Here is a 25600-nt window from a genome sequence, read left to right on the forward strand (position 1 = left end):
ATGGCATGTGGTGTTGTGCAAATTTCTATAAGGTTGTGAGCAAGCGAAGTGACCAAGCCCGAAAAAATGATCGTTCAGTCCAAAAAAAATTGATGTTGTGATAGTTGTTAACGTAGTATTCAGAAAATAATATCACGCATCACCCTTTTCCTTCCCTTTTCTCTTTTTTGGTTCTTGATCGTAAACATGGTAAAACACTAGTGTTAGACATGGTTAGAAGTGGAGATTGAGACAAATATATAATTGAGCTGAACAGGAGAAAGGGAAAACAATCAACATATTTAACGAGGACAATTTTCGAGACATTTGATAAGCTTCAGGGAGAGATATCACATCATGAAAACATACATGCTTCATATTGATTTTTTTCTGCTTCTTTCGCCCCTCGGATGTTAAACACTCCAAATAGACAAGACTTTCCACATTGTTCATGTTGTTAATGATAAATTGCCATTTAATTCATGATGGGGTCATAGCCATTAAAAATAAATCGAAATCATATTGATGACCTCTGTTACTCACGAAAATACCCTTTACTGGTTTGACCAGAAATCTTTCATGCATCCCCATGTATTTGATGTTTGTAAGCATATTATTAAGTGCCCGAGCCAAAGCAATCATAATTCATAGATTAATCACGACATTTCTTCACATTCCACAAAAGGCCGTGAGTGCTAAATTTGTACGAAAATATTGCATATTTTCTCAATCAACCAACACAAAACACAAACAAAAATAGGCCATTCTGTCTTTTCCCATTAATATTACACAGATATATATGATTTGTTGATGGCACTAACAGCTTATGTAAGATTCAGGTTTACGACCGTGGTTGGAATAAATTGCTATTTCGGTTCCAAAATTATTTCCTTTTCTTCCACAACCAGTTACATTGAGGTAAAATACTGTACTTCGTATTACAGTATTTACATACATGGTTATATTTACTTATGAAATATTACATGATTTTAAATTATATTTGCAGGCCAGTGTATTGAGTCTTCATAACTTTCTTCTTAGCTTCACGGACAGCTTTACACTGTAAAAACAGTGGTGTTAAAACTGATACCAGTGGGTGTTAATAGAGGACCAGACATTGAGGTGTTAAAATTACACCCTAGAGATTAAACATAATGTCAATTGAAAACAAAAGGAAACAATATAGTAAACATAGCAAATATACAACATAAATATAAATTTTGAATTTTTGGCTCCCATAATTCAAGAACAGAGTTAGGCCGTGGTCTAAGTTAAACCTGACTTCAGAATACGGGCCATAGGGATATATAGTATATATCTTTATGGTAGAACCATGGTCTAAGCTTAACCAGAGATAAGAATACAGACCTGGATGCCAAACCATTGTAGACGCACATTCCAGCTCTACTTAATGCAACATGGACACAGTGTGTTCCCTGCATGTCACTTATACCTACAGTATAATTGTTATGATTTCTTTATACTCCATCCCTCTACCTTTCGATCAATTTATTCATTCATCTATACTGTATAAGTATCTATAAACGTACCTATCAATATATCTATATAGGCCTATATCTATCTTTGGCTAAGTGCCCAATGTTTTTTTTTTCATTAATCTGTTCTGTTGTATCCGATGGTACTATCGTGAAGGTGTCGAAGTTCTTTACCAATGGGTACGATTATCGGGAGGAGATGATTGCGAATCCATCATTTACCATCATGTATTTCACCTGCATCTATTCATCTGAAAAGAAAAATATGAGATTAAGGTGGCTTTCAAAACAGTTTTATTTATCAAAGGGACGATTTTTTTTTCATTCTTCAGGTTTTTTCGTACTTGAAATATTTTGATCGATTAATTTTTTTTTTTTTCATAGAAAGACTTTATTCAGAAATCAAACACGAAAGCAATTCAATTTACAAAAGAATCATGAAGCGAACATGTTTACAACAACTGTACATGCGTGCTATTATCTAATGATATGACAAAATTATGATGTTTTTGACTGAGAACCCTTTCAATTTCACAATAGCGTTTCAATACACGGAGATGTTCGTAATGTTCGCCGAGGAGTGACGTGTTTTCGAGAGCTCTCGTTTTCGCATGCTAAGTACGTAATAGAAAGCTAACCATGCCTATCAATCTTCGTAGCGGAACGTCAACTGGGCCCTCCGGGGCAGCGCCCCGTCAACAGTCAGCTTCCGAGGTACAACCAAATCCCCCACCTTCCGACTTTGAAAAATTTGTTAGAAAAGGGATTTCTGACATTCGGTCAATGCTTTCTAGTTTTGAGGAGTCTCTAGCTTTTCAGGATGCTCGCACAACGGAATTGGAGAAGAAGGTTACTCCTCTCGAGAAAAAAGTGAAGGATTTAGAATCACGCATTTCGACCCATGAATCCCGTCTTGAAATGGCAGAGCTAGCCGAAAACAAGTTGGAGCATTTCTCAAGGAGAAATAACTTTAGAATCGTTGGAGTACCATTTCATCCCAATGAGAACCCCATGGAAGTTGTAAGTCATTTTCTTACTGAGTACTTTGATATGGAACACCCACAGATAGAACGAGCCCATCGGGACGGCCCTCAAGTGAAGAACCTGCCACGTCATCTACTGGTAAAAATGTTGTCGTATCAGGACAAGAGGTACATTGTTTCGCAGCAGAGAAAAAAGCTAGAAAGGGAAAGAATGTATATCATCGATGATCTAACGAAAAGAGATAGAGAAGAGAAGAAGAAATGGATGAAGGAAGTAAACGCGGCTTTCCGTTCAGGAACACGTTATCATTTCTCTGCCGGAAAATGGCGGCAAGGGCGTGGCAACTTAGCACCATTCTACGCAGCCAAGACCAGCGCCGCAGCTGACTCGCCTACACAGAACGTCTCGCGGGGAACCCAGGCAAGGCACGATACTTCCGGGATGGAACCAGCGCTCATTGATTCTTCTCCCATTGGGCACACCCGCGCTACACCCCCTGCCACACCCCCTTCCACGCCTTCTACCCGTGTTCAGTATGACGCAGAAGGTCCTCCTCATATTGATCGTATTGTCACAGCGCAAGTGCATCGTGATCCCGACGACGATGATTTGGTTATTCCTTGATCTGATTGGCATGGAATTATTTTGAATAACGAATTGCAAAAGGTATAAAAAAACGATATTTATTCTATTTATGTTTAGCGAAAACACAGTTTTACTGCAACAGAGTTCTTGTTCGCGATACCGAGTCTTTCGGTGGAATGTTACAGAAGTTACTTTCACTCATTCACGGAAAAAGAACCGATATTGAAGCAACGATACAAGTTGATCTTTGGAACATTTGTGTACATAGACACTTTAATTCATTTTCATGTTATGATGGACAAAACATTCTAATTCAAGCTATTAATAGTACAATTGAAACGAACCCATTTGTAATTTCATGTAAACACGCTGTAGGTTCACTATTAGCATGATTAGGTACTATTAATAAATACTATGACTGAGACAGGAATTTATTCTATGAATGCCCGTGGTCTAGGAGACCGATTTAAACGGATACAGGTGTTATCTTGGTTACGCAGTAAAAATGCGAGTATTTTCTTTTTACAAGAAACCCACTCTACCATTGCTAATGAAAAAAGTTGGGTAGAGGATTGGGGAGTGGGTTCAGTTTTCTTTTCGCATGGAACCTCCAATAGTCGAGGAGTATGTATTCTTTTGAAAAACGTTTTAGATATTACTGTTAATAAAGAATATCACGATGAGTTTGGTCGTTTTGTAATATTAGATACCATTTTAAATCAACAAAAAATCACACTGATAAATGTGTATGGTCCTAACGACGATAATCATACATTTTTTGATGAAATACTTCATAAGTTACAAGAATTTGATTGTGAATCTGTTCTTTGGGGTGGGGATTTTAATCTGGTTTTGGATGTAAACAAAGACAAAAAAGGTGGCCGCCAAACCACACATTTGCACTCTTTAAATTCAATTGATATAATAATGGATGAATATAATTTAGTAGATATTTGGCGCTTTCATAATGTTGATATCCAGAAGTTTACTTGGCATTCAAGAAATGTATTCTGTCGCTTGGACTTTTTCTTAGTTTCGCACAACTTGATTACACAAATTGATAATTGTGATATCCTACCTGGTTTCAAAACCGACCATTCGGCGATATTTTGTAATTTACATTTTTTAAATAAAACTAGGGGGAGAGGTTTTGGAAATATAATACTTCATTATTACAAGATGAAACATACACGGAATTGGTTCGTGATTGTATAAAAGAAAACAAGAATATGTTTTTGAATAATTTAGATCCTAATACGTTCTGGGATTTTCTTAAATGTCAAATTAGATCATTAACGATTGGCTATTCAATAGAGAAAGCCAGGCAAGGTAGAGCTCGAGAAAAAAATATTATAGCTAGACTCAAATTCCTTGAGTCCAGTTATTCCCAGAATCAATCTGAAGTGATTAAAAATGAGATAATATCTTGTAAAGAGGATCTTGAGATGTTATATGAGAGAAAGACAGCAGGTGCAATTATAAGAGCAAGAGCTAATTGGATCGAAAATGGTGAAAGAAACACACGTTATTTTATAAATCTTGAAAAAAGGAATCAACGACAGAATGTTATAACTAAATTACAAATTGATAATCATATAATTGTGACTTCACAAAAACAAATACTAATTTCTCTCAGAGACTATTATCAAACTATATTCACATCATCTCATCCATCTCAAATTGATCTTTACGATATTTTACCTCAGGGTGATAAATGCAATATTTTATCACCAGAGTTACAAAAGAAATGTGAAGGTGTTATAACAATGCAAGAATGTGTTAATGCTCTGAAATCAATGAATAACAACAAGACTCCGGGAACGGATGGGTTCCCGTGTGAATTCTATAAATTTTTCTTTAAAGAATTAGGAGATGTTTTAATCAATAGTTTTAATTATTCCTTTATACAAGGTAAATTGTCATTGGATCAGAGGAGAGGAATTATTCATCTCATTCCTAAAAAAGACCAAAATCCTTTGCTTTTAAAAAGTTGGAGGCCCATCTCTATTTTAAACACCGACTATAAACTTCTTGCAAAATGTTTAGCTTTGAGATTGCGAAAGGTGTTAGGTGGTATTATCAATAATGACCAGACAGGATTTTTACATGGTCGGTATATTGGTGAAAATATTCGCTTAGCCTTAGATATGATTGAATTTACAAATGAACACGATATTCCAGGTTTTATGTTAATGGCCGACATAGAAAAGGCATTTGATAAATTAGAATGGTCCTTTTTACTTCAAGCTTTGAAATATTTTAATTTTGGTGAAGATTTGATATTATGGATTAGAGTTATGTACAATGATATATATTCTTGTATTTTGAATAATGGACATGCTTCAGAATTTTTTCAAATTTCATGTGGAGTAAGGCAGGGCTGCCCTTTAAGTCCTCTTCTTTATATCATTTGTAATGAAATTATGTGTTTATGGATAAGGGGAAACAGTGATATTAAAGGTATAACAGTGAATGGAATAGAAATTAAGCTGAACTCTTATGCAGATGACACAACATTTTATATAAATGACGTCAAGTCTCTTAAAATCATTATGTATATTTTGGATGAATTTAAGGTTTTTTCAGGGCTTTGCATTAATCGAAATAAATCTGAAATTGTGGCACTAGGTTATTACAAAGCACATCCTCCAGACATATCCTTTTCCGGATTAAGATTTTCTAATGGCCCATTTAGATTATTGGGAGTATATTTTTCACCTGACTTAAAAGACATATTTGAATTGAATTTTATTCCAAAGCTTAAGAAAATAAAGAATGTTTTAAGAGTATGGAAAATGAGAAATTTAACTCCAATAGGGAAAATAACTATTTTGAAGTCACTCGGCCTTTCTCAAATTATATTTCTGTTGTCTGTATTACCAAAACCTCCTGAAGATTTTTTGAAAGAATTAGAACATTCAATTTACTCTTTTATTTGGAATGAAAAACCGGATAAAATCAGTCGTCTTACAATTATTGGAGACTATAGTCAAGGTGGATTGAAAATGTTACATTTACCTTCTGTAATTTCTGGCTTGAAAATTGCGTGGGTTAAACGTTATATGAGCACAGAAAATAAAGGAAAATGGAAATGTTTTTTCGAACACAACTTGGTCACCTTTGGAGGAGAATTGTTTTGGACATGTAATTTAAAATACGATGATCCCAAAATATTACAAATAAAAAATCAATTCATTCGAGAAATCTTAATTACTTGGAGTCGTTTAACATTCTCTCCTAATTTATCTGATTTGAATATAAAGAATCAAGTGTTATGGAATAACTCATTGATCAAAGTAGATGGGAAAGTTATATATAAACAACTTTGGCTTAAAAATGGGATCATCAGTATTAAACATTTAATGGATGAACAAAACAATTTTCTCTCACATACAACTTTTTTACAAAAATACAAAATTAATTGTAATTTTCTTGAATATCATTCATTGATTTCTGCAATACCCAATGAATGGAAACATTTTAGTCAACATCTTGTCGAGAGTAAAACAACTCAAGAAGATTTGTTGTATAATTTAAATAATGTTTTTAAGGTATGCAAGTTTATCCATAGAATTTCTGTTGATAAAATCTTAAAGTCCCCCACTTCGCAATCAAAATGGGCATCCATTTTAAATGAACCGGTTAATAATTGGAACAGATTGTATATGATTCCCTTTAAATGCTGTCTTTCTACATAACTCCGCTACTTTCAATATAAACTTTTCAATCGGATAATGGGGGTGAACAAACATCTTTACGATATTGGCTTGTCTGAATCTAATTTATGTACATTTTGTTCTTCCTCTGTTGAAAGTATTTCACATCTGTTTTGGGACTGCCCTGTAACTCAACAATTTATTCAAAACTTCCAAACCTCTTATTTGAACAATAACGTGTATTTGAATAAGAATTTATTTCTGTTTGGTTGCCCTGACGCTCAATACTCTACTGTAAACCGTTATATTCTTTATGCTAAATATTTCATTTTTTCCACACGTTGTAAGGGTAATCGGTTGTGTTTTAGCTCTGATCGATTAATTTTCAGTCATCCTTGTCATGTTGATTTTGCTTTCGCACTCACTTAAAAATAAACGCAAGTCGTGCATGTTAATTTTTTTAGATTAAGTTCATACAGAATCCAATAAAATGACCACCCAAGCGTCCGTGTGTATAGATAATCGAATAATTCCTGAGAAATTAAGCGTGGTATTCCATCCACACGTCGGGATTTTTCCAAGCTACAATACACTGTCCCACATGTGTGTTAGTTTTTCCGCTTAGATGATTTCACAAAGTTCAGTTGATGTAACTGTACCAGATCTAGATGCATAATGATGCAATGACAATTAACCTTTGATTGACATACTTGTGAAATTAATGTCTACTGCAACTACACTCAACATGTTCAATCTTTAAATATCTTGTGACCTACATGTAAATAAAATAAGCAATGTAAAAACATGCTTTCATGTTATGTCATCCACATCATGCAGTCAAATATCATTCACAATCACAACTTCTTTCCTGAACACGCGAACAAAATTACGTACATTATTTGTTTTATATTGATTCAATGTTGTATGATACTATTAATCATCTCAAAAGTACTTTACCGAGACAAGCGCCGCACATGATAGGGCAGTGTGCATCTATGATGGGTACATTCCCGCATTTACTCAGCGTTCGGTTTGTACATAGACGTGAGGTTTGGACACATGGTTCTACAAGTAAAGAAAAAGAACATCAAGTATAAATTATTTTTTAGATAAAACAGTAGAAAATGCAAATTTATAGTACATATTTGAACAGTCAGGGATAATCGCGTTTCTTGTTTTAAACTTTGTTATTATTCATTGGTAGATTTTTACTTTCACTTCGTAAATAGATTCATTTCATTAATTGACAAATTTGATTAGTTAACATACTTATAAATCTCCCTACCCATCCATATACGCTTTTATTCTACACCCCTTCTCTGTATTTGTAAATCCATCTGATTTATCCATCAATCTCGGTCAGTCAATCCATCTATCTTTCAAAGAAAAAATCAATGACTAAAAATGAAATAGTCGCTCAATATGATTGATTGATATTCAGACATAGAAATTTGAAAAAATAACTCACTTGAGCAGTCGACGCCATACCAGTCAGTGGAGGGACATGAACAGGTGCAATCTACAGGATTTAAAGTTCCTCCATTCAGGCAAGTTAAATTGCATTCTATGTGCAGAAGGATAAAATAATGTAAGGTACAATTATGTAAGGTGCGGTTGTATACCAGACATTTTTTTTTTGCCTAGTAGGCAAAATACTACTTCTACTACTACTACTACTACAGCCACCACTACTACTACTATTACTACTACTACTACCACCACTTACAATATACTACTGGCACTCCTACATTATTACAGCAAACACTACTACTAGTAGTAGTAATAGTAATATTCCGCATTTATAGCGCTTTACACATCGGAACGACGTCTCTAAGCGCTTTTTATACAGATATGTTAGTAGTAGTACCTTTGCAGCTGCAACTACTACTACAACCACTACTGCTTCCACCACCACTACTACACCCTTACTACTAAAATAATTTCAGTATGTCTTGAGAGCTTGGGTCATTGTTCAATTATTGTAAAAAAAAAAGAATTGAAGAGGGTCGTCTTTTAAATACATATGTTAATTTGGCATAATAAAGTTTAATGAAGAGATCAACAGTTCTTGGCAAATAAATAGCTGTTGTTTTGTGGCATGACAAGTCTACCCGAGTCTTTGTGTGTCTATATTCTCAGCGGTGATCGTATCATGGAATGAAGATTCAAGACGATTTACATGAATGAATCGAAAGACTCAATTCCCACGAGCCCATTCTTTTCTCTCAAAATCGGATGTCTTCAGATTTAGCTATTTCTTGTAGGTCGACTTTATAATCGATTGGACATTAGTAGGATGATACATAAATTACCACACGACCCCTGACATACCATCACACGTATCTCCACTCCAAGGCAAAGGACAGTAGCAGCGGCAGATGCCATTCTTGATGAATTCAAACCCAGAAGCTCGGGCGAGAATACCATTGTGTTCACACGATGGATATCCTTCGCATTCTGAGAAGAGGAATTTCATTTTTTACTTCGATCAATAAAACATTCAGCTATTAAACAATTCATTAAACAGTTTAAACGTTATACAAAGTGCAGAATATAGAGTCTGATACAACTTTCAGAAACTACAAACGAATTCTTGCATGTTTATTCAGAGCCGAAAACATAAGAACATTAGAAGAAAAAAAAATTAAGATGATTGAATGTTTTGTTTTATGTACGCGGGCTTTAAAACGTTTCTTTGATATTCGTGGCAATTATAATGTACCAATTAATTCAATAAAATTCATAATATTTTTATATTTTACTATTCATCCCATTTCAAGACTCAATAATTTGACAGTTTTTGTAGCAGGATAAGAATAATTTTCGATTAGTGAATGGCTTGACAACTGGCACTCTATAAAAGTGTGGTCTAAGTTAACCAAGATTTAACTAGATCATGGTTATGATCGGTAGGATGCGAAAGATATTCTATGTTTGAATTTGCCAGCGCCATAATTTGGCTGCGATGAATGCAAGGAATGCTCCCCAAAGTCATGTAGGAGTGGAAATTGTGCACTTTTCGTGAGGGATTGATATGAATCCAATGACCGGGGTAACAGTATGCTGTAAAGCGATTTGAGCCATTCTGGGGAAAAGCGCTGTATAAAAATTGGCTATTACTATTATTATTATTATTATTATCATCATCATTATCATTATCATGGTTATCAGAATTCCATCCATTGATCCTTTACTCTTACCGCACTCTGGACAATACACCACACACTGACTTGGATCTGTCGGGTGTATCGGATCATAGGCAGGCCAACAACTAGACTCCGTAATCGGGCACACACCTATTAACAGAAACCCACAATAATTATGAAATCAACCTATATCCGCATTAAACTGGAAGAGGGATTTGTATACTACTAGAGATTGGCACCACGGTAGATAAAGTTCTTTTTACTCAACATGGGAAAGTTTCTTGAGTTAATATATTACAGTAATATCTTCAGTAGATATGAAACTATCGGCCTCTATGAATGCAGTAAGATCTAGGTCCTACAGCAGGGGTTCTCAAATGGTGGCGCGCGCGCCACTTGTGGCGCACCGAGCCTTGCGGAATGGCGCTTGGAAGCCGTTATTAAAAAAAAGTAAAAATAAAGAAAAAATAGGGAGATAAAAATGTATATACCAGTAACCTGAAAATAGGGATTTGGTGATCATTTTAATACAAAGAGAAAACAAAAACTCTTTACTTGACACTTAATTGATTTCCTCAAATTTTGTCCAATTTAGCACTCGATAACCTCTCTTATACAGGATCGATGCTGTTCTTTTATTTATTCTATGCTGTAAAAAAATTATGTGCCACACAAGTGATTTGAAAACCCCGTTTGTAGGATTTTTATTTCAACGGCGAGAAGTTTTGCATTTCCAGAGCATCCTTTTTGTTCAAGAGTTAAACATCAAATGTGATATTCAAAGAGCATCCTGATCATAAAAGATTATGATTTTGGGACATAACAAGCAGAAAATTTGTTTCCGAAGTTGTAAAAGTGAAAATGTATGCTCAGATGTATTGCCTTCCGTGATTGCCTGCATGCACTCTTGCCTAACACGAACTAAATGAATGATACTGCCCCAGGATACTGCACGTGAGTTGTAGAGAGGGGCAGTTTGGGGCGCTAGTGCGGTGCAACGCCTAATTTTCAGCCCTTGTAAAATCGGGGAACGTATAACTTTAGCCACTGGCGTACAGATGGGGGCGGGAATTGGGGGCCCCCAAGTTTTTCACGGCCAAGAAAACAAAAGGAGAAAAGGAAAGAAAAGGAAAGGGAAATATTGTATTATTATCTTAATAATATGTCAAAATATAGATTTTTGTATTGAAAATTTCAATATTTTTGCTTCAGCTGCCATATCTAGCCCTCCTCATTTTTTTTTACTCATTACGCCACTTGCTTCAGCCAACAGATCAGGTGGATGTTTCATAAAGCTGTTCGTAAAGTTACGAACGACTTTACGCACGACTGGAACCTGTTCTTGGGTCATAACTCAATTACATAGGGATATCAGACAGCACAAGAAAGGATCACCGGTCGTGCGTAAAGTCATTCGTATCTTACGAACAGCTTTATGAAACACCCCCTGGAGCAGAACAGTCTGAACTAGTAGTATCATTGGTATGTTGTGAAAAAGTCACTGGCCATTTTTCTTTTCATATTGTGTAGTTTGTTGGCATTTGTATTTCTTCTGTCGATATTAATTAGAGTCCCTCTGGACAATTTGAAATGCCTCAAATTCCAAATCTTCTGGGGGCTCTGCCCCCTCGACCCCCACCAGGGGCCTCTGCCCCCCCCCCCCCTCCGCTGATACATTGCTGGTTTGCGTAATGGATAGTGGAGCATTACAGATTCTCAACAAGAAATATGGCGCTTCCAAAAAAGTAATTGAGAATGGCTGTCCTACAGGTTGACGCATTCTAAAAATGATACATACACACGAGTTAATTGTAAGATCAGGGCCCCGTCTTACAAATGGTTATGATTGATCCAATCAATCGTAATCTATGGAAATCCATCAATGTCATAATTTTTGTTCTATGAAAACTTTTCACAATGTGCTTTGTGTGCAAAGAGAAGCACAGTGAATCCTCAAGAAAACAATGAATTCATGATTACATCATAGCTAGAAAATATTTTGAACAGACATGCATAATATATGGTGACATTGCTGGCCATCCATAGTTGCGATTGATCGGATCAATCGTAACTCTATGAAAATCCCTTCATTGTCATAATTTTTTTTCTACAGGAAATTTGCACAATGTCCTTTGTAAACAAAGAGAAGCTTAGTGAATTTTCAAAAAATCAATAAATGCATGAATATACATCATAGTTATAGAAGATATTTTGAACCAACATGCATAATAGATGTTGATAATGCTTGCACTCTTTGTGAGACGGGCCCCTGAATATCGCATTTACCCCGTCATCATTATGCTATTCTTTATCCACTTGGTACACACGCACACCCTCAACTCACACGCAATCCCTCCCACGCACACACACATATTGATATTATTTCGTTCTTACTTTCGCATAGAGTTCCTTTGAAGCCCGAGAAGCAGACACATTCACACGTTTCTTCGTCCAGGAATCCATTGTAATTGCAATGCATTCCCTCTCCTAGTTTGCAAACTAAAATATACAGAAGAAAAAAAAAATCTTGATTACATTTACAAAATTGGGGCAATTCCATGAAATAATTTACTGTTTTGCACGCCCAACTTCAATTTAGAAACAACGCGATGATCATTTTACATTTTTATTTCAACGTGAACTAGAAAAAGAAAGAAATGAAGAGGTTCATTTTTTTTCTTACACGGAAAAGGCTGGGAGAATACGACATGACATAGAGAAAATTTTAATGAACTAGCAAATCAAATGAATATATCCCAGTTATTGACGGTAAATAACACTTTCATTTGTTTTCCATCCATGATATCACCCTTGCAAAAATCAGGTATTTATTTCAAAGCGAGAAAACGAGATGTTAAAAGAGGTAAAACCCACCATCTTCTTCGCATCTTCCTGTTGCTACGTGTAAATTGAAGCCTTCGTGACATGAGGTACATCTGTAATCACCAGGAAGGTTCTCACATCCATCACATACAGTATCCCCTCTCTCGCATTCATTGATATCTAGAGAGGAAGCAGAAGGAAGGGGTCGTTTAATCAGGGCCCTGGTAATGATTTTTGAAAAGGGGGTGCTGGTTTTGAAAAGAAAAAAAAGCTAAAAAGGGGGTTCTCAATCCGAAAGGTCATTGAGGTCAGAATAACAATCGAAAAGGAAACATAAAAAATATTTTCACTCCGAAATTATTTTGATCAAATTTCTAAATTTCAGTGCACCAACCTGAATTCCTGAAGGGGGTGCTGACTGTGGTGAATAACTTACTTATACGCAGGACCCCCAGGAAAACTTTGGGGTGCTTCAGCACTCTAAACTTTTTACAAGGGGGTTTTATCTGTGGAATATGCTGCTTTGTTTAATTTGGTGCAGAAATGATTAGATTTCCTAGCTTTGCCTGAATTTAGCCAATATGATTCCAGTATAGATCTCATTAAAACGAGAATGTGCTCTGTTTTATTTCTAAATAAGATCGTTTTCGATATAAGAGCATAAAGCAAATATCTTTTGTTTCAGTGGATGAGATTAGCTTCCACTTTCTCGGCGATATGAAAGATAGCCACATCCATATGGCCTCGGAAATGCCAGTTTGTCCGATTATTACACTAGTTTGCTTGTCAGGATGAAGTGCAGAAATGCGCATCAATTCGTCAACTATTCACCGTACTCACCTTCACACGTTGCTTCATTAAAGAAATAACCGGCATTGCAATTACACGTGCAGCCAACGGGATCGTAAGTTCCCTGTGCGCCACAATTGTACACCACGCATTCCGTCGTCGTTTCGACCGGCGTTGTCGATTCGAGTGTTGTCGACACTGTCGACGTCGGTTCCTCCGTTGTCGCTGGTGGTTGGATGGTCGGAGCTGCAGTTGTCGTGGTTCTTATGAGGTCGGCATCGTGGCGGCCGATCTGGAAGAAAGGTCCACAGCTGTGCCCATCGGCGTCCAGTTCGAAACCAGGCAAGCAGGTGCACTGGTAAGAGCCTTCGGTGTTCTCACAGTTGTGCTCGCATAGGTTCGGATCACCCAGACATTCATTTATATCTGTCGACGAAATGAGAGTCAATGAATATCTCACATTACGTTTTTCGGAAAGCGATAATTCGTGTCGATAGAGATTCATTATGTCCAAACTGTTGATCAATTGACTTTGAATTTTGCAATCCATGGATTGCACACTGTAAAAACTGCGGTGTTAAAACCGACACCAATTGGTGTTAATAGAGGACCACGCCCTGAGGTGTTAAAATTACACCCTAGAGATTAAACATAACACCAAAGAGTGTAAATGTAACAACAAAAAGTGTTGTAATAACACCTATAGGTGTAAAACACCACCAATTTAACACCGGTGTAAAATAACTGGTGTGGTCCTCTATGTACACCGGTTAACACCAGTTTTTGCTGTGCATCGAAACAGTTTTGATACCATTACACTGTTAAAAATACCCTGATTTTACAGAAAAAAGAAAGAATATTTTGCAAAGATCAATCACAGAATCATTCTGTTAATTCATAAAACAGGAATTTTTACGCAATTTAACAGATCAGGTCTGTTTAAAATGGGGAAGTGTTTTATTAAAGGAAATTTGTAAGGTTCCATACACCAAATACCAATTTCCTGTAAGATTACGCAATTTGGTTAGATTACAGGTGTTCTCGAGACTCTGCTGCAGGAACTTCTTTTATTTTAAGGACAAATTTTCTAACAGTGTACAAGAAGTTGTGAACTCTTCTGGAAATTTCGTCACACTTATTGTTTCCAATAAGGTGCATTTCTTGAATAAATTCATCATACTTATTATTACAGTGAAATCTTTACAAACGCCAGAAATAGAGATTTGATTTGATTTATTGTTTTCTTCTGCATCCATAACATTCGTATAATACATTTTCCATAACATAATATACATAATATGTTAACATTTTTGGCATGAATCATAAATAAAGAGTACTAAGATAATTCCAGACAAAAATGATTAATTATATGATATTCACAATTTCAATTCCAGACAAAAATGATTAATTATATGATATTCACAATTTGCAGGAGAAGGATTGTCATCATAAGCAGATTGCAGAGAGGGGAGAGAGAAAGAAAAGGAGGAACATGTGAGGAACAAATGTGACGGTTATGGTGATTAATGTAAGAAAAATTAGCAGAATAAAATAAGAGAGAAACGAGGATGGGAAGGGATATTTATAAGAAAATTAAATAAAGTATAAAAAAAGGATATGAAAAGGAGGGAGGGTAGTTGGAAGAAGAAGGGAGATGGTTGAGCTAGGGAGAAAGAGGTGGAAGGGGAAAGTAGATGAAGGAGAGGGGCCGGTAGGGCACGGAAGTATGAAAAGATAATACATAAATAAACTCAAATTGATAAAATAAAACAACACAAATGGAGAGACCTGCGTGGAATTCGATGAAAGAAAGTAAAATTAAAGAAAGCATAAAAAACAAAAAGAAATCTCTTACCGTTACAAACGTCAAGAGCTGCATTTGCCTCGTACCCCGCTGGACAATTACAGAAACATATTCCTTCATCAACATTCACGACTGCCCAGGCAGGATTGCCACACTTCAAGATACACACTGAAACAGAGAATATTTCAAATCAAATTTTGCAGAAACATTTAAATGGATATTTTTTTTGTAAAGAGTTGTATATTTCAAATATATGGGTATCAACTGAATGGGTAGTAATGAGTGGTAACGGAATGATACTTGCTCACAAATCAAACAATTATTTCTATTCCGTTTTCCATTGATATCATATCTGTGGATCAGTTTGAGTATAATTTCAAGTTTTAACTAATGATTTTAATGATGCTTGGCCTTATCGGATGCAGCATGGCAAAAAGGTATGAAAATGTAACGTGTGGTATGGGTCTTTTTTGTCTTGTTAGAACCTTCTATTCCCTCACTTTTTCATCAAATTTCTTTCAAGTTGTGTCCATGCTTTAATTTGTTTTCAAACGGCAACTCGTCTTCTTCATGATTTCATGACTTCACTATTTACGCATGGGTAATCAATTCCGTAACAATTCATTATGAATTCATTGATTACCGATTATTTATATAAAATTGATTGCGAGATATAAAGTGCGGTGAGAAAATATACAATCATGAAATTCTGTTATCGTAAGTATCAATACGATCAACGCTGGTACTTCCTTGAAAATATCGGTAAACTGTGTTAATGAAAACGGGTCCTGCATGACTCACCAAACTGATCGTCTGCACAATCGGGATGGTTACATGTACATGTACACGCTTCCGAGTCGTAATCATATACACCCTCGCAAGTATCGCTATAAAGACAGTCGCAGGAATCGTCGCTCGTGCTGCATTCGGGATCTGTAGTTGACAAAATATGAAATAATTACTAATCATTTACGATAAAGTATCTATTATTCAAATTGATGAAATCCATCGATGTTGTAGTGCTGCATCGTATTCGTCGTCATAACAACTATCCTCCTCTTTACTGGATTCTCCATTCAACGTAAATGTCATCACCACCAACAAAATCTTCATCATCATCGTTGTCGTCGTCATCATCTTATTCTGTTCTGCTAATTTTGACCGTAATATTCACCATTCTCCTCATCATCGGCATCATCATTATCGTCATCGTCACTCTTTTTCACCCCCCCCCCCCCCGACTATTATCATCAACACTGTCATCATTTCTTCTGAATTGACGGATATTAAACTTGGGTTTCATTCGGGGGGGGGGGTTCGTGATACCTTTGATGTTGTCTCGTATAGAACCTTGTGATGACGCTTATCTTATGAAAAACGATATGTATTTGTAAACCAAATAACGTTTCTCATGTTATTTTAACGGCGAATAACGGTATGGTATCGTTTTGCTCTTTTCATAAACTATGAAAACATTCCTGATGCAACTTACCGCACATGTCATATTCATTGTTACACCAGCCAGTATTATCAGGACAATCGAGACATGGGGTACCGACAGTGTACGGGTTGGCATCATCTAAGTTTCCCCTGTAACCAACAACAAAAAATGGAAAATTTGAACTATTAAGACTTGAATCGGACAGGATAAAGTGTGTTAACTTTATTTGTGACATGTCAATTTGCATTCAGGAAAATGTAAAACTGTCGCAAAAATAGTCAAGCAGGGAATGTTTCATATACTTTTTCTTCTTTTAAACAGATCAATTTCTATGATATACGCCGTTAATTAATACCATGGCAGGAGCCGACCTTTACGATACTGGGCGCAAGTCACAGGTACTCGGTGTGCCAGAGAGTAGCAAATTTATTCCGACCTTAAGAACTATCACTAAAAACAATCGACCATTAAAAACTAGAGAGTTGGAAATATCACTTGCAAAGCAACAGTCGATATAATGTTGCGCGTATATTAACAACCCTATTGCAATGTGTAATACCCCCCCCCCCTCCCCCATGCTGTGGCTTTGGGAACCATTCGGAAGTTGAATTGAAATTTAATTTGGCATTTTTAAGAAGTACGAACGTTCGTGGAGGAAAAAATACAATCTCAAAATGTTTTTTTTAGAATTGAAGGCTTATTTACTGACAAGCGACATCATCCCTTTATCTAAAACCCATCTCTTGTCCATAACATACCGTAAAATTGAAATGTATTCATGAGAGTAAACTTACACAGGATAGTAGTTGCATTTCCAGTAGTAAGTATTTGCCAAGACACGGTCTGAGTAAGTATCAACGAGAGAGCTACATAGAGTGTGTGCACAGCCAATGATCTCCATCGGCCCCCATGTAAACTTTAAAGAGAAAAATAAAGAAAATAGAATTTATATAATAATGCTTTCTTTGAACCTTAGAACCGCGACGCGAGGGTAATTCACTACTTGAAAAATAGCAGATGGGGCGGTCGCCCTCCTGCACCTTCTTCTCCCCAACCCTGGCGCCGCCGTTAGACACCTCCCCCCCACACACTCCCTCACACAAGCGTTTCCTTAAAAGGCAACCTATCATTCACAGTAAAAAAAGCACATCGTTTGGTAGTGAATACGACAATGATGATTGTGGTACTAGTGGCAATTACTGGTAACAGAAATGACAATGGTGATGATGCTGCTGCTGATGCTGGTGATGATGATGATGATGATGATGATGATGATGATGATGGTGATGATGATGATGGTGATGATGGTGGTGATGATGATGATGATGGTGATGATGATGATGATGGTGATGATGGTGATGATGATGATGATGATGATGATGATGATGGTGATGTTTGATAAATAGTTGTTTTTTCAGGCCCTGACCAAAAAAAATAAATCATGATCAAAATCAAGATGGAAAGATTCGACTTTCGATATCATCTCATAACAAGTTTTTCATCTTTATTTCATAGAAAAACAATTCATTTTGATTCCTAAATGGAATCAAAAGTACCGTAGGCCTAATCACCAACCCGTTAAGAGTAATATTGATTAATACAAAATGATCGAATTAAGACATATGAAATTTTTGAGAACTTTCGTTATATAATTTACCAGTTTGTACATGATGATGAATGATGATGATGATGGTGATGTTGGAAAAATAGTCAATTTGTTTTTCAGGCCCTGATCAAATAATAATAAATCATGATCAAATTCAAGTTGGAACGATTCGACTTTCGATATCATTTCATAACAGGTTTTTCATTTTTATTTCATAGAAAAATAATTCATTTTGATTCCTAAATGGAATCGAAATTACCGTTGGCCTAATCACCAACCCGTTAAGAGTAATATCGATTAATGCAGAATGATCGAATTAAGACATCTGAAATTCTTGAGAACTTTCGTTATAAAAAAATACCAGTTTGTACATCCTACAAAACATGTCATCTCTGCTACATGTGTCCTGTTCATAATCGTAGCTGTCTTTGCCCAAGTACATCCACATATCTACCGCATCAGCCAAATCAAATGTAGGTTTCTGTTAATAAAGAAATATGAACAATTTTCAAAAATATTAATAGGATAAGAAACAAATCACCTTTCGTCATGTTCATAAAGATATTGGCATGGTTGGGCTAGAATATATAGAGTATCGATTTCATTCATTTAGTGTGAGGTTGAGTTCAAGTACACACTTGTGTAATCATCGATTACTATTACAAAAATTGGCTTTCATTACATAATAATTAGATAATTATAAATGTCTATGAACAACTTCTCTCTTTAAAAATCAACGATCGTCAAAATGATTTATTTATTTCATATTCATTTATTTCAGTCTTTATTACTTTGTAGCTCCTAAATAAATAAGTGTATATTAAGAAAAACAAAATATTCAGTATACTCAGTATAATATTTATTATTGAGAACGTCTTACCCTAGAGATGCCGGTAAATTGGACCACCTTTCCATAATGCCCTGTTTCTGCTGGTATATCGATGACGTACGTGCAGGACTCCACTTTAGTCTTTGCCGCCACGTAAAGTTCATGATTCCATCTCTGAATGTATATTTAGTGAGGGTAAAGACAGAAAATATTGAATTGAATATAATTGTTCCACTTTCTTAACAAAAAATATTATGAATACATAAGGAATATATTTTAAACATAGCATTTGAAAACTATTAAAGCATTTAACATAATAATTAAATCGAGAAGCCTTAGTAAAAAAAAAACAGAGCTTGCAGAAAGTTAGGCTCCTATTTGGGAAAAACATACTAAGCGATATGACGTGAAAACAGAAGGATATTCATTACATATAATACATAAAAGGGATAAAAGGTTACCTTGTTACCAGAAAAGGAATATTAGAGGAATAGAAGTGGTTTGAAGAGAGGAAGATCAAATGGAAACCAGACAATAAAAGAAACGAAAAATAAGAAATCGAGGAAGAAATGAAAGAGAATATAAGAAAAAAACGAAAACTTATTTTTGGCAATCATGTGTTCGATCCAACATTGGACTTTTCTAAGAGATATAACTTGAGCTGGTTTATTTTCATTTGTTCTAATGCAAATTCGTCCAATTACCAACTCGGGTTGGTCTACATCAGTTCTTCCACACTCCATTTTGTCTAATAACCAACTGGTCTAAAGGCCATTTAGTTCATAAACCATTTGGTATTATTTATTTAGTGTTAATTGGGCGAAATTATAAAAGAATGTGGTTATTTGGCCAACTGGTTACCAGACCAAATGGTCATAGACGAAGTGATGATTGGACCAAATGGTTGTTAGACCCCGGTGTTAGACGAAATGTTGATATACTGAATAGCATTAAACTAAATGATGGTAGACTATCTGATAAGTGGACGAGTTAGCGACAGTCGACAGACGAATAGGCAAGAATTGGTGTGTTATATTTGCAATATATGTAGACCAATTACACCACACTTTAGTACATAATATTGAGTGTAGGAGGAATCAATCCAGCATATTGAAACTGTGTGAGCAATATCCCTTGTGCCTCCACCGCTGTGCCATATGCTAAAACATTTTGATTGTTGTCTGTATTATTTAACATCATGTTTCCAAGCCGTATGTATGAATTTAGAATAAACCTCTTAGAAATGAACGTACAGAGAGTAAGTGTCCATTAAATGTCTGGAGCAGATGGGCTAATTGGAACCGCCCTTTTAACTTAATTTTATAAAATTAGTAATTCTATCACTTCCCGTTTCTTATTTCAAATTTCAAGTTCATTCATCATCAACAGTATCAACAATAATAGCTCACAACCATTGTGCACTTTAATAATCTGTTCCCCTTCTTTCTTCCATTTTGGTTTTATTTTATATCACAGTTTCTCATGGCCCTGGGAAGCGGGGGTGCTGAAGCACCCGCAATATTTCCCTGGGGTGCTTTGTGTGTTATTCTTAATAGGTAGCACCCCCTGGAAAAAAAATCAGCCTTATTTTATTGTGAACCCCCCTCCTTTTTTTTACTTGTAAAATTTCTCGTGAACAAAACGACCTTCATTTTGTGAAACTTTTTTGTTTTTTTCTTGTCAAAATTAGAACCAGCATCCCCCTGTAGAAATAAAATCGTTCCAAGTGCCCTGTTCTTTCTCTATTTCATTATTCATTTCAGTCTCCATTTTCCCCTTCTTTAATCCTCCTTTCTTTAATCCATTTTAGTCTTTCCCTGAACAATAAAATCAATCAATATTATGAATATAGGCCTATCCCGGATTCTTGATATACAAAATGTATTCTGATGGTAGATTAGGGATAGCCAATGATAATATAATACACCTAGAACATATTGATATATCAACAAAAATGGTATATTTAGTTTAATTCGAATTTATTGTAATGTAATTTTCTGCAGTGTTTAATCTAATTCAACTCACCACTTTGTTCATGTTTGCGGCGGACGGTTCAACTTCTGCACGACCTTCGTTATGTTTTAGCAGTAGCTCATCGATTTCGTCCTGGGGCAGCTCGGGCACGCCAGCCGCGGTGTCCGCGTATCCAAACTCGTTGTTGTGCAATGCTTCCGTGTCCCATGGCGCCACAATCAGAAGAAGCAGACATCTCAACACAGGATATTTTCCCGCCAAAATATATATCGCCATGATATATTAATAATTCTGCTTTCAAATGTCTCGCTTCCAATTTGTCTTCGAACAAAAGGTTTTAATTAGTAAAACAACATAGTTATGATGTTAGCAAATTGAAAGAAAAGTTGAAGAACTAAAGCTGACTTATAGAAAAGAAATAAATTATGTTATTCTCGACAGCTACGCCTCCATCTCTGCAGACGTGAGCTCGAAGACTTCCAAACTCAGCTCATTTAACACGCGAAATGATTGAAGTCACACTCTGGAATTCGATAGATTATTTTTGTAAAGACGGAGGTGGTTCACTCTCGGATTTTTTTTTCGCATGCACACAATAGGCCATAATATTAACATTCTCCTTATTGGAAAAGAAAACCATTAAGGAGAAGGGGACAATGCACTTTTATTTGCACGGTAGGCCTCATGAAACTGGGGTATGCCAATTAAGAACCAACTACCAGATACCACCGTTTTAACAATTTGACATCGAAGCGATGCGATCCAATTGCCCGATGTAGTAACAAAAGAGATTAGTTTATCCTTCTATTGATGATCCATCATAATCGCTTCGTAGTAAAGGGAGATTCGTTTTGTCGGCATCGGATTACCTATGAAAAATCTTGTGACAACCTAAGGACGCAAATGTGTTCGGGAATGCAGCCATTTTAATGACTCCGTTTAGGGGAATTCTCCAAGAATTTGGGCAAAATGCTAGCGACCATTCATACGTGCAAAGTTCTTTTTCCTATACAGCAATAGCTAGATTAGACCCTGATCACTATGATGAATAAACGGGCAACTGATGAAATACTGAACTTGAGTACTGCCTTTATCATTGTCATGGGCTCTTTTCATCTGCTTCTGATGTAAAATTGGTTTTGGGTTAAATTTTTGCTGCGATTAACGCAGTGTCGTGCTATCATGCCTTTTGTCTTTAGGGGGTTGTCCATGCTCAAATGATTCCTCCATAATCATGCAGTATTATGCCCTGTAAATTGACAGATAGTCGAGTCAGTTTGTGAAAGCATATAGCTCTTTTCTGCTTTTGTTTTGTTTTGTTCTTGCGGGACTAATAACATGTGCAAAACAGGGATAACACTGGGTCATTTTTAAATGAAGACAAGGCGATCAAAAGAAAATGTTATTTTCCTCATTTAGTATAATATTATATTGTATTATTGACTAAGAAGACTCAACATCTCTTTTCTATGCTATCTTTTCCCTTTTTTCCTTATTCCTTCATCCTTTCTTCCTACTTTATTCTCTGCTTTAGTTTTTTTTTGTCCCACTACTTGAAGACAATCGTTTGGACAGTCATCCTGCCACCCCCCCCCCCTGCCGCGCTCGAAGTAATATGTGCGTATAAATATGAGTTACAAACTTGTCGCACTTGGTGTAGCGTTTTTTTTTTTCTTTATTATTGATATCTACGGAAAATTTAAAGTGACATCGACTTGTACAGAAGTCGAAATAACAACATTATTAAGCCAACATATGCATGGATAAATCCGTTATCTTGCCAAGTCGATATACCAAAAGTTGTATGTCAAAACTCTCGCCGAGTCTACATTCAAAAGGTTTTATGTCAACACGAGATCGCGAAATAAGTTATCTCGCCAAGTCCAAATACTAAAAGCTAACGGAGATCGAGAGGCTATTTCTTTTAACTTCTCTTTTCTATTTCATTTCTTCCCCTATCCAATTCTTTCCTTTCATTTCTTCTCATCTCTCTCTTCCCAATCATTTATTTTCTACCTCTTGAACTCTCTTGCTTCTCTGTCTCTATCTATAACCTTTCTTTCCTCTCTACCTTTCCATTCTCTTTCTCTCATTTCTTCCTTCTCTTTCCCTTCTTTTCCCTCTTTCTCTTCCTTCCCATTTTCCTCTTTATTTTCTTTTGCTTCTATTTCTCTCTCTGTTCCCCTTTGCTATATTTCCCCTTTCCTTTCTTGTCCTTCTCTTTCTTTGCCCAATTCCTGTTTTGTGGGGGAGTGGTGCTTTGGAAATATTTTTGATGGTGTTTGTAATGTGAGAAAATGAAAATTTTCTTAAAGGTATATTACAGTATTAATCAAAATCATACTGGAATTTTTTATGCAAAATATTTCGAACTGTATCTGTTTCAGAGAGATAATACGATTTCCAATTGGTGTATTCCAGCAATACTCATTTTGCAAACTCTGTTATCACACAATATTGTGTTGTAAAGTCAAAGACTGAACCTACAAACTATCACCCAATCTATGAATATGACAGGACCACTCTTTGATAATCCTGTGTACAACTAATAAATAAATAAATATCAAAAGGCAATACATATATCTAATTTAAAATATGATGCTATTATGGGCACTTTATTTACATTTTAAAAAGACATTGCACAACACAACTGAATCATAATCCTAATGAATTTCCTTTAAAGAAATGGGAGGGGTGAATAAAAGATGAATCTTCACTGAGCCAAAATGGTGAGATTTTGAAGAAACATCTCTTTCAAATGATAAAAAAATATGAAGAGACCTTTATTCAGTGCATCTTTACTCTAGAGATACCTTGATATTATTATATGATGTCCATATCTTGATATTTTATAGAGGCATTATTTTAGTTGTATTAAATAAGTTATTGTTCTGGTTTTTATGAATGCTCATTTCGAGCTATGTTTTAGTTAAACAAGTTACTTACCAACATAAAGGGATTTTGCACTTCAAAAAAATTTGTTTATGCTTTGTTCCTACTGCGTATTATTGTTATTAATGAAACATTATATTCTGTCAATTTATTTCTTGTTATGCATGGTGAAAAATAAAACAAACAGTTAATGGATATACATTACACACCATGCTATTCATCAGAAACTCACATAAACACACAGGTATGCCTTATCACTTAGAAGCTCCATGGTAAACTGATTTCAAAATAACAATCCTTGCCAAAATGGAATTTTACTTATTAAAGAGAACCTGCTCTTCTTTGCTATTCAATGGAAAATTACTAACGAGAAGCTAAGTTATTAAATGGAAATTCACTGCAAGAGATATTTCCAAGCAAAGGATATTCAAAAGACTTTACAATTGAATGGAAATTCAAAGACAATTTGATAATGACCATTCTAAGGTATTCACTGGAGAAATTCTGACAGTTCTATTTCCATAAGGAATCTTGAATTAAAACATCTTATTTGTAAATCATTTGTCATCAAATTAATTTGCTGATAATGCAAATAAAAAAATCATGATGGAAATCATGGTTGTTATTGTTTTTTCTAGTAAGTCAAAGAGATTTGTGATGGATTGCAAAAATGAAAGAACAGGGTCCCGTAACACGAAGGTCAGTGATTGATCGTACACTTGATTTTATGACTGATTGTACATTGTAGTCAATGGAATCAATCGTTCTACAATCATTGCTAAGCTTTGTGTTATGGGCCTCTGTTCTTATTAGATCCAGGGGCCCGTTGCAGAAAGATTTGCGATCAAATGCAACTAAAAAAAATCTTACGCAACTAAAAAAATCTTGCGCACTTTGATTTTCAGCCAATAAAGCACCCGTATTCGCAACTTGCGCTCGATATTTTGACTTGCATTCAAAATCAACTCTTTCTGCAACAGGCCTCTAGTGAGCGATGGATATTACAGGAATCTCATGTGGGCCCTGTAACACAGACTGTTGCGGTCGATCATGGGATTAATCCCTATGATTGTCATACACAATAGAAATTAGCCCCATGATCAATCACTCAGCCTTGTGAAACCGGGGCCTGGAATGTTAGAGAAACAACCCAACTCTTAAAAACAAGTCAAGCTAAAAATACACATGATAAACCTTTAACTATACATGATAGGAAGAATAGTAAAATAAAAAAAATGTTTACAAAATGTATTTCACAACATAATTCTACACAATATTACAAAATTTGAAGAAAGAATTTGTATAAAAACTTTCTTGATTGAAATAGGTAAACAAAAATATATCACAATCACATCCATCTGCCTTAATAGTCAAATCTATTAGGACAATAAAAATCTGTTCGGTCAAGAATTCTGCTTAGAAATGTAAATAACATGTTTTGCACATTCCGGTCTGAAATACTGCTTCAAGTTTGGCAATCATTTGACTCATGCGAAGGTAGGCTGATGCAGTGTCTCCTATATATGAAAGTTCCTGAGTTCAATTGGTAGGTTCTACAGGGTTCCCAAAGAAATTTGTAAACAGAATTCCATGTCT

The 25600-nt window shown here is 35.6% G+C and overlaps 1 protein-coding gene across 1 annotated transcript; it reads right to left on the bottom strand.

Annotated features, from left to right (window-relative positions):
* Positions 1–1156: 1156 nt before the first annotated feature.
* LOC121413151 (fibrillin-1-like) lies at positions 1157–21607 on the bottom strand. The gene is made up of 15 exons (XM_041605915.1): positions 21164–21607; positions 19190–19312; positions 18671–18790; positions 17498–17619; positions 16755–16852; positions 16064–16195; positions 15314–15430; positions 13510–13884; positions 12721–12849; positions 12241–12345; positions 9901–9996; positions 9032–9157; positions 8169–8264; positions 7658–7765; positions 1157–1726 (listed from the first exon to the last, which is right to left on the bottom strand). Exons 1-15 carry the CDS (start codon positions 21386–21388, stop codon positions 1719–1721), a joined length of 1980 nt encoding a protein of 659 aa, XP_041461849.1. The 5' UTR covers positions 21389–21607; the 3' UTR covers positions 1157–1718.
* Positions 21608–25600: the final 3993 nt, after the last annotated feature.

This window comes from Lytechinus variegatus, chromosome 1 (genome assembly GCF_018143015.1).
Source record: "Lytechinus variegatus isolate NC3 chromosome 1, Lvar_3.0, whole genome shotgun sequence".
In the NCBI taxonomy this organism is placed as follows: domain Eukaryota; kingdom Metazoa; phylum Echinodermata; class Echinoidea; order Temnopleuroida; family Toxopneustidae; genus Lytechinus; species Lytechinus variegatus.

Coding starts and splice junctions, on each gene's coding strand:
- LOC121413151 (XM_041605915.1), bottom strand. CDS start 21,388: ATGGCGATATATATTTTGGCGGGAAAATATCCTGTGTTGAGATGTCTG. Junction 9,997..12,240: donor CAAAGGAACTCTATGCGAAA/GTAAGAACGAAA, acceptor TTCTGTTAATAG/GTGTGTGCCCGATTACGGAG. Junction 9,158..9,900: donor GGTGTATTGTCCAGAGTGCG/GTAAGAGTAAAG, acceptor TCCTCTTCTCAG/AATGCGAAGGATATCCATCG.